The sequence below is a fragment of the Haemaphysalis longicornis genome, unplaced genomic scaffold (assembly GCF_048455015.1).
Source record: "Haemaphysalis longicornis isolate Haplotype H1 unplaced genomic scaffold, Haemaphysalis longicornis Haplotype H1 scaffold_11, whole genome shotgun sequence".
Taxonomy (NCBI): Eukaryota; Metazoa; Arthropoda; class Arachnida; order Ixodida; family Ixodidae; genus Haemaphysalis; species Haemaphysalis longicornis.
This window is the reverse complement of record NW_027526214.1, coordinates 124613632-124630055: the sequence shown is the minus strand read 5'-3', so window position 1 is coordinate 124630055 and position 16424 is coordinate 124613632. Positions and strand designations below refer to the sequence as shown.

Here is a 16424-nt window from a genome sequence, read left to right as displayed (position 1 = left end):
GCAGCAAAGCGGGGGATGAAAGCACGGCTAAAGGCAGCAGGCAGGGCGACGCGCTAGGCAAGGAATTCAGCCACAGTTGGCTTTGCATTGCTGCGTACACTGCGATTTTGGTTACGCGATTCACATGAGAACGCAGTGGACAGCGAACGCAGTGGACAGCACGAGCTCGTGCTGTCCACTTCGTTGGTTTGCCCTCTACGATAAGACGAAGAAAACAAACAACTTTTCTTCAAAAAATAATTTGGACGGCAGAAAAGCAAAGATGAACGCCCCCACCTTTAGGATGCCTACTAAAAAACTACAGCTCTTTCCTAAACAACACACGAAAATGAAGTCTGGCTTATCAAACCATCATACTTGTGGTCCCATGGCTAGGTTTTCGTTTCAATAAACTCATACACCCCGTCAATGACTAGAGAAAAACAAGGGCTGAACAGTTCCAGCTGTGTTTACACCGATCTTACCTGTCAGAAGTTCCCAGCAAATTCCTCGTGTAAAAGGGATTTATGGAGAGTTCGGCAGCATTACCTAGGCCTCTTTTGTAACTGAAATGAGTCAGCACGATTCTAGATTTTGCTTCTCCTTTCACCCGAAACCTTGCATTCTTTTCAAAACACAAGAAATGCGGAACATGTAAGGGCGTGGAAAGCGCCACGCACGGCCATTTGTTTGTGCCGTTTCGGTTAACGCGTGTGCGGTGCCATTGAATACCACGCACATTCTGTGTACCCCAGCTGAGATACTGCTCAGGTGTCATAGAACGTAAAATGCAGCATTTAAAAGCGCAATTCAAAATTATTTCTTGAGTATTCACATCAGCAAAACTATCGCGTCCCTAACAAGGGTCCCCATAGTTTGCTCAAACTCCCCGGCGGCGGGCAGGCAACTTGAGGAAAGCAGGCAACTTAATGCCATTGTACACATTTGTTCAAGCGCGCATATGTAAAGCGGCGCAATACCAATGTGATCTGAATTAAAAGATTTTTAAATGCTTCACTTGCAAGAAATTTTCAAGTTTGAGTAAGATTACTTTGGAGTCCGTGCAGTGTTAAAAGTGATGTCGTTGCTTCGCGGAGGTGCGCGAAGCTGTGAGCACACCTGCACTCGTACCACCCCTCTGCTTACTTGACTGGCGGGCTCTGTGAATTCACGGCGCGGGAAAATGGCCCGACCAATTCTCTAAGCCAACTTCTGTGTATTATCGGCTCCGTTGCGTGCCGCCAAATTTGAGCGCGAAAATGATTGACGCATCAGATGAGCGCAGATGGCAGCCGCGCCGCTTAGTCTGTTTGTCTGCCACGAGCTCAGCAGCTATGAGCAGACAATTGTGCCTTACTTCGAGGTAGAGAGGTGGAGACATAAAGCAGAGCTCCTCGTGTTGTTGCAGCACAAGAAAACATGACTAAAAAAAAGGCGGCCACTTGTCTAATCTCAGCTTCTTTCTATTTCATGATATCTGAGCTGAATTGGTGGGCGGGTGGATTATATTACAGCGTCCAGGTGTGCCCAAAACAGAGAGCCGGAACTTTATCCTCGACCCCAGGAATACGCAGAACCGTCCTCCCCGCCACGTCACCGGATCGGACACTGGTAAGCCTTTTGACAGCACGGGCATTTTTTTACCGTCGCCGCGTCTGTTCGAAAAATGTATAGTTGAGACTACTGTCGGCCAATCAACAAACAGTACGAAGACTTTGGTCATGAACCCGCCCATCAGAAAAAGCTAATGAAGCATGGCACCTGCTCACGTCAAGCACACCAGTAAATTTTGATGCTGAAAATTATTTTCCAGGTCAATGATAAGATGTCGTCACAACCCAAAGAATGCTTTCGGCTATATGGGCGCCTTAGAGTATAAGACGCCGATGTAGGTTTACCAGATTTATATATTGCCCATGCCGTGAGCGTCACCGACGCCAACGGTACAGAACTGATTGCCGCTACAGTTCCCGCGACATCTATTGAAGCAGCAGCAGGACTAGCCATCAGTTTTACCCCCGCCACTGGGAACGAATACCTCACTGTAATGACACGCTCTCAAGTCGCATGGCGCAACCTCCTGCAAGGCCGTATATCCCCTGCGGCCCTCAGAATTGTGCCAAGTATGCGTCACCTACCGGAAGTGCACATCATCTGGATCCCCTACACGAGTCCTTCGAGGGAAACGAAACGGCGCACGCCGCTGCCACCACTCGTGCCCGCAGGGCCGTTTCTCAAGAGGGCACTCTCTCAAGGCCATTCCTCCTGCATCAAACGCGGAAATACCTACCACGAACAACGACAGCAGTTCCCACCACTTCATCCCCATCTATCCAGAGCCAAAGTGACCGCCTTTCACCAGCTTCAGAGGACCTCCTATAGCCCGGCACTCTCCCCCATGCCATGTGCAGCTTCTTCTACTAGGTTACGTGTTGCGCACGCCTTCTTTCAAACTTTAAAAACGACGCTTCCTGCACGCTCAACTGAGTTTGCTGTGCGCTTGCGAATGCTCCTCTTTTCCTTTGGGCGTGCAAGTGTGTTACAGTGCTGGGGGTGCAAAAAGGGCCCCTCCAACCAGCCCTCTCCCTCACCTCCGCGATGTCTGCCCCCCCTCAAGACAAAATCCTGTCGGTGCCCATGGTGGGGCCACTGATGACCAGAAATGAAGGATTGCGGCGCCAGCAAAAAGAGGCAGGCTGCTCTTCGTTGCTAGGCAACGCGTGTGCACAGCGACTTTCCCGGCACTAACGAAGACGTTCCTTTGCCTTTTTTCCTATTGCTTCTCGTCTTATATGCTTGAGAATTTCTACGTTGATTGGACGACAACTCCCGCATGACATGTCCCGTTCGTTCCTGTCCCGTATAACGTCACTCAAGCACATATAACGTGACTGTAGCGCGAAAGTTGAATGATATTTAACGTTTTCTGCGTTTTTCCAGTTAAAAATAACGTTTAACTTCTGACGAGGCTGGATGGGATCTGAGTGAAGTACTAGAGTCTATGTCTTTCAACATAGAACAATGGTGTGTTTTGCCTTTATAGCTCCTTTAACGCGCTGCTTACGTCCGTATGTGAGCTGGTGCGTTCTTTTCATGGGCAGTAACGTTCGTGGAGCAAGGCAAGCAGGTGATTCAGATCCAGCGTGCCCGAAGGTCCCAGCAGGAAGTGGTGCCCGGATCGGAACGCTGCGAGATCGACATCGTCGGTGAGCCTGCACTGCCCGTCTCTCTGTTCCAGCATTTATTACGCCCTTCAGTGCTCGAGCTGCTTCACTCGGCAAGCCGGTAGAACACTTTTGCATCAGGATCGCTTTGTATAAGTGGACATTCGATAGCTCCTTCAGAGCGAGAGCACTACATGTGCCTTACTTGAAGGGAAAAACGAGATTCCTCGGTATCCGTGGCCTCAGAAATGAAGGATTGCGGCGCCAGCAAAAAGAGGCCGGCTGCTCTTCGTTGCTAGGCAACGCGTGTGCACAGCGACTTTCCCGGCACTAACGAAGACGTTCCTTTGCCTTTTTTCCTATTGCTTCTCGTCTTATATGCTTGAGAATTTCTACGTTGATTGGACGAGAACTCCCGCATGACATGCCACAGTGACCTACAGTTGGCTGAGGCGTTGTCCTGCTGAGCCCAAGGATGCGGGTTCGAACCTGGCAGAGGGAAAAGCGAGAACACCCCAGTGTACAGATTTCCGCTCACGTTGTAGTTGAGATATCCAAGTTCTCAAAAATAATGCGGAGCACTCCGCTACGGTGCGCCTTATCACAGATCTTGCTTGAGCGCACAAATTGATTTTTTGTAGCAAACCCGCCTGTCCGTCTGTATAACACTTGATATTCCACATTCTCGACGCATACCAAAATGTCATTACAGAGAGCCCCGGGGCCTTCATACTTTTTTCACAATTCTTATACTACCCCTGACAAGCTATCTTGTTTGAACTACATAAGTGTGAAACAGTGAAGCTCCATAGGTATTCACAGGGTCATGTGGAGGTATTGATTAAATGCCCTTGGACTACTGTTATACTAGTAGCAATGCCATTAAAGTCGTCTCCCTCTTTATATATATACAGGGTGTCCCAGCTCTCATGCACCAAGAGTTTAAAAAAGAGCAATGGAGTTACTCGAAGAAAACTTAGTGCATAATGTTTCCGGTACAGTGGAGTACCGACCAGTAATATGTTTTTCGTTATAATATTTCACTAGGTAGCTGTAATTAATGATCCAACTCGAGAAATACTTTCGCAATCATAAAGTGTCAGTGAGGCACTTGTAGGCACCCACGACGGGCGTCTAACTGCGGCATTTTACGCCACGAACTAACAGGGTACTCATTTATTCGGACAGGTAAAGAAACCGCGCGAAATATGAAAAATACCACGTGACGGCGCTCCCACCACCATCACAAATAAGCGCTCCCAAAAAAGCTAAGTGAAAGCAACTGCTTTGCTTGTCACATGCACGATGAATCACCCTGATAATGATATGGAAGGTGCAACAGCAGAAAGTATCGTGGGGCGCTTGTGGAAGATAAGGCAGAAACGCGGTCGCGATTTCTTCTTTTTTTCTTCTTCTTCTTTTTATTTTATTCTGGCTAACTGAAAGGGAGCATTTTGGAGGGCGTTGGTTTATGATGCTGGTGGAAGCGCTGTGATGTGGCATTTTTCATATTTTACGGGGTTTTCACTACAAATCAGAACTACGCAATTACTACGTCGCTGAAAATACCGCTGTTATACGCCCCTCGTGGGCACATGCAAGCGCCACTTTGACACTTTAATGATTGGAAACAGACTTCATGAGTTGGCTAATTATTACAATTACCTAAACAAATCTCGTTAACGAAAAATCAGTGGCCGCTACCACACCCTAGTGGATGCATTATGCACTGCTTTCTTCGAGTAACTCCACTGCTCTTCAGGCTCTTGATTAAAGTCTTGGGGCATGATACATCAGTCTCTTTTCATTAAACGTGCTTTCTGCTACCCTTAAAAAATAGTTCCACAAGTTACCCGTACAAAAAAGATTCTCTGGGTGCTTTCGCAACTTTTAAAATTTCCGGTATTCGTGTAATAAACTTCATACATCGATGGAGCTCCTCTGGATCCCCTATTTGACTGACACATGAGGTCGCGGGTTCGATTCCCGGCCGCGGCGGCCGCTTTTCTGATGGAGGCGAAAAGCAAAAACGCCCGTGTGTTCGAGATTTCGGCGCACGTTAAAGATCCCCAGGTGGTCAAAATTAATCCGGAGCCCTCCACTACGGCGCGCCTCATCGCCTGCGTTGCGTCGGCGCGTTAAACCCTATAATCAATCTATTTGACTGACACATCGTTGTGTTTCCACTTTCTCGGCTTCTGTGGCGCAAATTGGTGAGGAGGAGGAGAAAAAATGTCATTGATTGCAAAAGTAGATAGTCTTCCCGAGTGTGAGGAGCTCTCATTTCAGAGCCACTGCAGCTTTGGCTGTCGCCCAGGCCCTCTCGACCGGAGCTGGACAGCCCGGCTTCCCACTGCTCGGTCGTTGGTTTGTCGTTCACGGGCACTGTCTTAGTTTCGGGAAAGGCCCATGGGACGTCGTAAGGAGTAGTCTTTTCTCGCACGCATAGTTGGAATTGATTTGAAGGGCAAACTGCGGGGTATATCGAGTGCAGGAGGCTGAGATGTCGGTACGTGTTTGTTTGCAGTAGGCGCCATTCTGCTGTCCCCTCTTAGGTTAGGTGTTTGTGCGGCGGGGGAAGGGAGCGGCGACTTAAATGCTGGTGTTGCAGGGTGTCATGGTGTGTGAGAGGGATTGGCGCGGGAGCTGTGGACTGGTCACCCTGTGCTGGCGGGGTCCGGATAATCATAGCTCGGGCATGCGCTCGTTCGTTCCCATCAAGAGCGCTGTGTCCTGCTGTCCAGATTACTGACGTTGTGGAGAGTTGACTAGGCGAATGTTCGGTCAGTACTTGATGAGCGATTTTATATGTTAGGCCTTTCCTGTAGCTGCGACAGGATGCTTGTGAGTCGGAACTACTGTTAAGTTTTTTTGGCTCGCAGGTTTGACGTGATGGCTAGCACAATTGCTGTTTCCTCTGCTTCTAAAGGGCGTGGTGTGTCGCGGTTGTTGGTTCTTGTATGTCCTCGTCACTAACGCTGATGACCATAGCTTGCCTCCATTGGTAGCTCTGGCTGCGTCGGTGTACCGCAAGTCTGTGGATGTTTGCAATCTGCCCTCTTTCTTTCTTGTCGTCGTTCTCTCCTGTCACATCTACTTTGTGTTTATATCCACTCGACGACATTCCTCACTCTTTCAGTACTGCAAGAGTGGAAGGTGCGAGAACAGGCAGTGTCCGTGCTGCGAGTGGGCAACGGAGAGTGAGTGCCTCGGGCCGTCAGCGGAGAGTTTCGGCATAGCGCCTAGGGTATGCTCCGCACCGACTGCGCATGCGCGTGGGGGTTAGTGGAGAAGGGCCGGCCCTCTCTGGAACCAATGCGAGGGCTCGGCGAGGTGGGCGCCTGTCCCTGCGGAACAAATGCGCGCATGCGCAGTCGGGACTCTGTACCCGCCGACACTACCGTGGCGTGCACTAGCCGTTATGCTAAAACGTTGTTGTGCCCGCGCCACCGGCCGCGCCATCGCCCATTCGCGTGTGCCCTATGTGCCAGCCGACCGAGGGTAAAGCGCTGACGACAGTACGTGTAACGGACGTAGATATACTATCACTAAAATTATTGTTTCAGTAGGGATAGGTTAACCATTCACTGTTTATCAAACGCAGAAACGCATCAGCCAAACGGGCCGATGCATCAATGAGCGGCTGAGGGAGCATCGCTCCTTAATTAGTTCTCAAGGAGCCGACACTGTCGACAGTGCAAGTACGAACCATAATTTGTCTGTGTGACGATTCTTGGGCAAGCAAGGACCAAAAATGAGACGGAAATACTTGAAGCGTTCTTTATCAGACAACAGCAGGAAGGCAACTGCATTAGTGCACCATGTATTTCTTCTGCTCCTAACGGCACCTAGCGAGCATGTAAGCGGGGCACTCTAACAGTACGTGTTCCATGGTTTCGGGCGATCCGCAGATATCACAGTAAGGATTCAAGGTGGCGCCAAGTCGAAACAGGTAAGTTTTCGTAAGCGCTGCATTCAGGCGTAATCGGTGGTACAACGTTTCCAGTCGGCGCGGAAGTCGCTCTGGCAGCTTAATCCTGAGCTCGGGGTCTATGTAGTGCAGAACGGATAATGTAAGAGACCAGAGACGGTTCCGCTCCATTAAAAAAAGTGCCTTCGTCATAGCTGAGGCATCTCCCCTGCCCATTCCCTCGCCGAGTAGCATGTCGGTGATACGATTCCGGCAAACCTTCCGGCTTTCTTCTCTAATAAAGAGCTTTCTCTCTCTCTCACCATCTATTTCCTTCAGCGATAAACAAATCGGGTTCCTACATAAATGAGCGCTGATTGTACGAAAGCACAAGAAGTTAAGTAAAACTAGCATTTTTTTATTACCGAATCAGTCATACATGTTGGCGCATGCGTTGGCCTTGTTGTTCACATTGTGTATCGGTATCTTCTATTAAATTTTTGTTGGTAGTCAAGCGTTGTGTTGTCTCGTCTCTCCTTCTGTGTTATGTCCTTTTTGCGCTGGTTTCCCATCCGTTAATTTTCTCAAAGCTAGAATTTTTACAGTAGTTGTTAATGCGGCAAAAATTATGCTTAACCGTCTAACGACGAGGGTGGTTTAACGCAAAGCTTTCTCGTTACGTATTTTTGGGTTGTCCTAGTTTGGACTGAGTTTCGAGCATGTCGAAGTGGAGCAGTCGGATAGACGCCGACTTCATGACGCCCAGAGGGACCCAGGTTCGATTCCGGCCGCTGGAGCGTTTTTTGCTTTTGCACGCACGATCATTCGTCATCATCGTCAGGGAAAGCTGACTTTCCTAAAGGACGTCATCGCGTTATGGACGCCCTCAGAGAGAAAACGAAAGCTTTGCCTTAATAATTATGAAGTAACATTGCAACGTGTACTCCGAAAGCGTCCAACGATCACCAAAACGGTTTTAGTTCGCAACCGGTGGAGATTATAATGGAAACTATAAATTGACCGCAAAGTAAAGCCGCCATACCAGTTTTGGTTTCACGTTGCCGTAAATTCACTGGGCTAATGCGCAAAATGCCGCACAGCGTTTCCGTTGTCGAACAAACGCCACGCAGGTGACGACATGGGTGCTGCCTTGGAGACGTCCGTCAAGAATCCGCAGAGCCTTTTGCGGATGCCTACTGGCTGCGGTGAGCAGACCATGATCGCCCTGGCTCCCACCCTGTACGCTTACGAGTACCTCAAGACCACCGACCGCATCTCGCCGCAGGACGAGAACAGTGCACTGGACTTCATTAGGAGCGGTACGTCAGCACGGCGCAAGCATTGTTTTTCCTTCATCAGCCGCCTTAGTTCTGCTGTGCTACCGCAAGCTCAGTTGTTCAGTGTAGTCATCTGTCTTTCTGTTCATCGCGTTCCAAGCGTCTTGAACTGTAGTCATGTTTGACCAACTATGATGGTGAGCTATAGCCCATCATCAGCTTAACCTTGTTTACTGGTTGATTGGGAGAACTGGGGCTCCTGGTGGATGAAGCACAACTTGGTTCCACCTGATAATTAAGAGGGAAAAACGCGATTCAGGAGCGGCATTCCACGGCGCGTTCGGTCGTCTTGTTGAATCAGTCGGCATACGCTATTCCAAAGAATCTATTTATAAAACTTATTTTTCTTTATTTACGCAAACTTCCGCAGCTTTTTGTAGAGCGTAAACTGAGCGTAAATTGAGCGTAAACTGAACTCTGAACTGCCTAGCATTTTGTGCGAACAGGTTTTTATAGTGCCATAACAAAAAGGCTGCCAAGTGACTGCCGTTATTACCAATAATTTTTCATTACCATTGAACCAACAGGATATCAACGCATCCTAACCTATCGGAAAATGGACGGATCCTTTGCAGTGTGGACCAACCATCCTTCCAGTCTGTGGTGAGTTCTATAGTTAATTACTTCTGAAATCGTTTCAGATCGGAGTTGGTGAGGCGCTGTTTGGGATAGAGACAGAGATTCGCGAATACCACACTCCTTGCCAGTTTTTGCGGAACACGAAACTTTCCCGTCACCCTATGGGGACGTTGTTTGTGCTGTTTGAAGCACAAACTGCTAAGGCTGTCCCGAGCTGTATAAATGAATGGGTACACGTGAGCAGACATGCCCACCAAGTTGGATGTGCCGTCGCCAAGAGTTGAGGCAGGAATAGGTGCGGTCCTTGCGCATCTACGAGGCGTGTACTTTTGAAACGCGGTCATGTGCCGCACCTTCCTCTTTTTGCGTGGTTTCTGTGACGTGGGATCAGGTACGTAATCCCTTACCGGTTGATTGGGTAATGTCATGTGAATTGGTACAACAATGGCGATTTCAGTGGGTGGGTTATTATAGCGTTAGCACTAGAAGGGTCACGTCTGCCAAAGGTGGTCGGCGTTGTTCCGCGAACACTAGAGGGACAGGGAGCTCGTAGCAGGAGAGTGGATAGGGGAAGCGCAGTGCGACTGCGATGCAGGCGAGGGTTCATCCACACGCGAGAAGAGTGACGTCAGGAGGATGCGCTGGTTGCAGCGCACCGCCTCCGCTTGAGCTTCTGTTGTGGGGCACGGTAAAGGGACTCTAAAACACCTCCGATATACGTTTTCACTCTTTGCTTCGCGTCAGGAAGCACTGCGAAAGCTACAGCTTTCTCCAGCACGGAGAGGCCCTGCGTGATTTCCTCGTCACAGCAGATAATCCTTGCCTTTCTGCTGTGCTTTCTTTTGTAGCTTTCCTTTTAAAGTGGCTATCGAATGCGTACATTGCTGAAACTGAGGAAAACGCGGCTAGTAGCCGCTACACCGCTGTAGTGACGTAGTTCCAGCGGTCGAGAAGCGCCAAGACCGGGGTAAGGGAAGCATTTTTCGAGCAAGTTTCTACGTTATCTGATGGGCACAGACTAGCAATTTTTGTTGAAGTTCTTTGCGGCCCCCCTAATATAGGTACTGATGTGTTGGTTGACTGCGTTCTGCAAGAATTAAGATTTTGAGAAAAGCTCAAAAACGTTTTGGAGGGTCTCTTTAAAGGGACATTAAAGATATTTGTTAAGATTCAAAAAATAGAGCGCGACTTGGACAACGACGGTAAAGAAGGACGACGGGACAAGCGCTCACTTCCAACTAACATTTATTGAGGCATCGTCTTATATTTATACATGAATCGTCAGGAGCATGCGCATGCGCACGCGCACTTCAGTAAACTACATGGAACGCATCAACCAGAGAACATGATCAAATTGACGTTTTCAAAACTTCGAACTCGCTGGCACGCAAGAACACAGAAGTATGGCTGACGCACTTGTCACCTTTCTGCTTAATATAAAACGCTTCCAAGAGCTCCCTCACCGCTGTATTATAACTCCTGCCGAGAATTCTAATCTACTCAAGGAAGGTCTCCATTTTTCCAAAGGACTGACAGGCCTGCAATCTTGGCAATGCGCGGATAAATGTGCGCGCGTATCATTGTTAAGAGAAGAACTATGCTCGCGTGCCCGGTCATTCACACAGCTGCCCGTCTGGTCGATGTAGGCCTCCCCGCATGAAAGCGGTATCTCGTAAACTATTCCACGTCACAGGGCACAAAGCTTGGCATGCTTCTTTTCGCACTTCTTCGGTTTGGGCATGCCAGAAATTGGCGCACAGACGAGGCCAAGATTTGTTGATTGATTGTAGGGTTTAACGCGCCGACGCAACGTAAGCGATGAGGCGCGCCGTAGTGGAGGGCTCCGGATTAATTTTGACCACCTGGGGATCTTTAACGTGCGCCGAAATCTCGTACACACGGGCGTTTTTGCTTTTCGCCTCCATCAGAAACCAAGATTTGTTAACATCGTGAGATTGCTTGTGCAGATTAAGGCGCGTGGCTAATTTCCGACGGATACAAACGAACGTATTAGATCAATTCAACACCATATTATTGACGCGATGCCAGAAGGATGAGCCGTCAGCACCCCGTTTAAATCGGACCAAAAAATGTGCGCAGTCAAGAATTGACGCGCTATGCACGGTCTAATCAAGGCACTGTCACTGCCTAATCAAGGCAGTATTAGGCGCAGGTGGTGCCTTCTTGATTTGTATCTCCACAGTCACGTGGAATAACATGTGGCCAAATGTACTTGGTGAGGTGGCGATGCTACATTAACCAACATAAAATAACGGCACACTGAGTGGCGTCGGTGGCACTTGTGGTGTTACTAAAAAATTTTTGATTCATGGATGAAGATGGTGTCGAGCTGAAATCGTGCGCTTTTGATACCTTGAGTTGCTGCGTTAGCCCATGCTAGTCAATGCATTACGATCGAAATCAACTGGAAAACACAAACGCCTTGCATCTTTCAGTGCCCTTTCAGTGCCCCTTCAGTCCACAATACGCACGTTGCATGTTGCAATACATACGTTGCACGTTGCATATCCTAGCAGAAGGCTTGTAAAGCCCAGTGTATCCTACACCTTTAAAGGCATTTGTGGAGAAGCGTTATGGTGGTCACTTAATCGAAAATGTGCATGTTTTAATGTTACGTGTTTTATGCAGGCTCACGGCCTTCGTTGTGCGAAGCTTATGCGAAGCGCGCAAGTCCGTGAACATCGACGAAGGTGTCCTCACCAGCGGCCTCGAGTACATCCTGAAACAACAGCAGCCGGATGGCAGGTTCAACGACATTTACCGACTGATCCACGCAGACCTCCTGGTACGTGTTCAGTTGGTGCATTGAAGCACGCCGAGACATCCTATCCCTATGCGCGTGTCTGCCCGTGAAGGTGTGGTCACGGTTATCGACCTGGACGCAGTGTTGATTTACCTTTCCGATGCTTTCCATCTGAAGGGACAAGTGAGCCCGACAAGCAAAACATTCTGACTCTTGCGTCTAGGCTCCCGGTAAAAAGACGAACTGAAAAAAAAACAGGGCCGTGAGAAGCAAGCTTAAAGGCGTATTTTCCTTCTGGATGCGCGATAATTTTAAGGGAAAGCTAAATACGTGCCAACGGGGCTTTCCGGCAACACGTCGCTGCATTAGGACGCCTCTCCTTAGTTTATCGCTTCATGTGGGCGTTTGTCAGCTTTCAGGCACAGCACTCTAGATGGCACTTCCGAATACAAAGTGCTGTGAGTCAGCATGCACCGTCCTTGTCTGCATAAAGTCGAAAATGCGAGACAAGACAGTCATTTGCACCAAAATTACGCTTCGGCGTCGTTAATGTGTGTTTAATAGCGCATTTTCGATGTCGGAGCTTGCGACAGCATTTTCCCTTAAATGGTTATGCACTGAAAAAAAAACAACTTCATTTTACAAATAAAAATAACATTGGTTTCAGTAAGCTCACGCACACGTAAGTGGCCGTCAAAATATTTGTTACTGCTGCTTTGTGGGTAACTAAGACATTAATTATGTTTTTTCAGCACCAGGCTCCTCCTGCAGCGACACACTCTTCCTTCAGGTTGCTGTCACAAGCCCACTTAGACCGCCAAATCAAGGGTGAATCAGTGCATACGGCTGTATTTCAGAACAGCGCCCGGACGCTTTTGAAACAGCAGCGCAAGTTCGCTCCTAAAGCGTACACGGCTGTGTTTTTAAGTTAGAGTTCGGAAAGTTTCGGGGCTTTCTAGTTTCGGAGGGGCTTTGGCGGCTATGGTCACTACTGCGCGCTGTCTTTGTAGGCGTAGCTTATGCCGTGGGACGCAATGACTTGGTTAACGCTGTGTTGTGTTTTCGAAGAACGTCCCGTACTCCTTTGATGTGTATATTGCATGCTACTTTCCCGCTGGTAGCTAATTTTCGAAGGGCGCAGGCTGCTTTTGTTGACCGAAATGTGCATTTATACTGTCGTAAACTCGTATGTTCTGTGCCAAGTGAACCAAAAGTTGAGCACTTCCCGACTGCTTGGCGTAGATACTGCAGGCGCGTTCACTTTTTCTTCTACTATGGAACTTCGTGTTCCCCCGCACTGCTGCAGCGCGCAATCGTCATTGGTTACCGCGGTATTCGCAGGGAGGAGTGAATGGACCTGTCCCACTGACAGCGTACGTATTGCTCACTCTTCAAGAGTGCGCCAAGGATGGACTTCAGGTGAGTCGCACTTCCACTTTTCGATATCTTCATTTCATTGCGCAGAGTTATACGGCGCACGTTGACACATATTTCGAAGCGCTGCGGTAATTTTCGCGCTGTCCTGTAACCAGAGGGAATGATAAAATAGGACAGGACGACACAACGTAGAGATATCGTGTAGAGAGCCTCCGTAACGTTGGTCACGTTGCCACGAAAAACCTAGTAGCGCGGAGAGCCAACTGCCGCTACCTCAACTGGTCTTGTGACTTCCGCAACCGCTTGTTAGCGATTAAAATCGAGTCTGCGTCGAGTGCAGCCGGCCAAGGGGACGGAATTGAAATGAAGACGACGAAAGGGCGATACTGGCGGACAAGTAACGGAGCGTCAGGCAGCCAATTCCGCTGCTAAAGTTATCAATCGTGACCGCGGAGGAGGCGGTTACAGCGCCAACCGCTGGATTTGTACGAGGGACGTGCGAGAAACGTTGGGCTGTGCAGCCGGATGGAGGCGTGTACTCTCGCCGAAGATCCAGTTCACGAGACGCTCACGAATTCTAAAGTGGCCAGTGGGATAAAATACACTTTTGTCCAAGTTAAAAAAAAAGGACTAGCCTTTGGTAACTCACTCACCTTCATTCTAGACCCAAAAAACGTTTTTGAGCCCGAAGAACCCACACTATATTTTAAAGACATGAGATTTCGCGCTATGGGCAGGAGTGACGCAGCAGAGGCCAGTAATTAAAACAGTGCGTTAACTGCACGCTAGAATTCAAGGGATACGTTCACACGGCACTACAACTTCCCAGTCCTGTCCTTGGCGGTGGGCTTGGTAGGAACTCGCCAATCGCACAAACAGGATTCTGTGGCGTCGTTGAGACTTTGCCAGAAGGTGGCTGTAGTATTTACACAGCTCCATTATCTCCGTTATTTGTTGGAAGTTTGCGACAAAACTGGCAATACTTCGATCGGGACAGAGCAGACGTATTACTGCATCAAAATTTTATTTTGTCTTGATGGCCCCCTTTAAGATTCACCAGTGGATCTCCAAATACTTTTTATTCAAAGCTGGAGCTGTTATTGCGACTGCCATTTTAACCGAGCCTTTACTGCAGCGAAAATATTGTAGCATACACAGCCTGCTGGGGTTTATAGCTCAGCCCAGCTTCTCGGTGAGCCATGCAACGGACGGAGATGCAAAAGTTGCGTGACTTGTCGTTTCTTAGCGCTCCGTTAGAGCAGCTTAAGTTGGCCACCGACGAAATGCAACTGAAACATTGCTCCCATCCTCCCGCGCATGGCGAATCCAGTCGGCCGGTCTGAAGACGTCCTCCGCAAAGGCGACGGCCTTCATCGAAAAGGAGCTCAAGCCTGACGACTCTCCCTACGTGCTCTCGCTGGCCACTTACGCGCTCGTCCTGACGGGCAGCGACCCGGCTAGGCAGGCTGCCTTGACCAGGCTCAAGTCGGTTCTGCAAGCGGACCAAGGTAACCGCGCTAACCTTTCCACCTTACCTTTCTTTCCGCCTTTCCCATCTTTCCACCTTACCTTCATGCCTTCCAAAAACATTCAAAAGCTAAAGGCACAGCAGCCCACACTAAAAATGACACTTCACTCGGCAAGGAATATGTGCGCTTCTTATTTCATCCGGTGCCGCCCTTTTTACAGCGAAGCTGTATGTGGTCAGGTGGCTGGAAATTTTTTCGAAGCGTTGTGGTTCGTAGACAGTCGGCAGAAATCCACGTGCGGCAGAGTCAACTTTCTCGAGAACGCTCTATACCTCTTATTGTAATGTAGATATCCTAATAAAAAATTTAAACCTTTGCACTCAATGCGAAAACTTTCGGAAGAGCAGAACAGTGATTCGCCATAATGGGATGCAGCGCCGTTATCCGCTCACTGCTGCCACCGAATGCATTTCAAATTTCCAGCCTTCGCAGTGCTCGCGCGCCTCCTGTCTAAAACTGCGCCAGCGGGAGTTCTGTTCCTTTTGTGCTTGCTTTAATTTCGTATGCTGGAGCGGTTTTGCGGCATTTCGAACGCGTAATTTGTTCCTTGCGCGGCTGGAGCCTTTCTGCGGCATTTCGAAGGTGCCATTTATTTCCTGCGCGGCCGCTTTTTAAGTGCGACCCCAAAACATCCACCGCCGGCGTCGGCGGCGTTGGCGTCCGCAGTGCTCCTCTATATTTAAAAAAGAAACAGCATCCGGCGCCAGGTTTCGATCCGAGGACTTTGCGGCCGCAGCGCGACGCTCTACCGACCAAGCCACGGACGCGACGGTGATATCAGTGTTAGACGCGCCTTATATCTTTAACGCATTCAAACTACCTCGTCAGCGGCGTGCGTTGGCGACTCAGCGGCGTTATAGCGGCTTGATAACTGCGTGGTGTACACGTGATACTACAAACCCGATGGAAGAGATGGAAGAGAAGGCGGCGAGGCGGTGGGCTGCGGGGGCCGAGCGCAAGCGCCGCAAGCGGGCCGACAACCGTGCATTCGCACTTTCACATTCTCCCCCTCGGGGAAATGCGGGGGAATTTTTTGCAACACAGCTGATTGCGGCTGCAGCAGAGAAACAAAGGTTGCAGTGCTGAAGCAGCGGCGATTGCGGGATGCTGGGCGATCCAATCTTGGCGCAAGGGAACATTTGTTAACGTGGCGTCGTAATTCCTTATTTCGCTTACTATCGTAAAACGCTTTTTTCGCTTACCCAACGAGCATTCCTAACCAAAAGTACACGGGGGCTGCCGGTTATATGCACAGATTTTGCCTGAAATGTACCTGCAGTTTTCTTTGCGCTAAACAACGGGGAGATGTATGACAAGCGCCAGCGGGTCACGAGGTTCGAAAGGTTATGACTATTTAAACCGCGTGGTTTTCGGAGCCTCAGCGTGACCCCTGACGACGGTATACAGGAGGCTCTACTTGGGTCCGTTATCTCGCTGCGCCGCCTGATTCCGGCAGTCGCGTCAACCGTTAGCGAGCTACGACGACTTAAAAATGTCTCCGTATCTGCTCGCTATGGTGCAAATGTCCCTGCAGCCACTGTCCCTGCCTCCCACGCTGTTGCTCTCCTGTCTCGGGCTTGCCATGCTAAATACAACAGAAAGTAGCTGCTAATGTTTTCTTTTTGATGAGAACAGTTAAACTGCCCTCAGATCAAGTCCCTACCAAGGTGCCTGCACAAAAATAATATTAGTTTCTGTCTATGCACACTGTACTTCGGGCACACACATATAACATGACGAATGTCTCCTCGCGAGCCACATGGGGAACAAAAAGGTGAAGATGCC

At 49.3% G+C, this 16424-nt stretch overlaps 1 protein-coding gene across 1 annotated transcript in view; it reads left to right on the top strand.

The window, feature by feature from the left end:
• Positions 1-16424, top strand: part of LOC144160994 (venom factor-like) — a 267369-nt gene that overhangs the window by 139551 nt on the left and 111394 nt on the right. The window contains exons 21-27 of the mRNA XM_077692061.1: positions 1494-1590; positions 3081-3185; positions 8184-8372; positions 8918-8993; positions 11619-11775; positions 13075-13152; positions 14441-14618. Of these exons, the coding sequence (XP_077548187.1) occupies positions 1494-1590; positions 3081-3185; positions 8184-8372; positions 8918-8993; positions 11619-11775; positions 13075-13152; positions 14441-14618 (880 nt within the window). The remainder of the gene's footprint in view (positions 1-1493; positions 1591-3080; positions 3186-8183; positions 8373-8917; positions 8994-11618; positions 11776-13074; positions 13153-14440; positions 14619-16424) is intronic.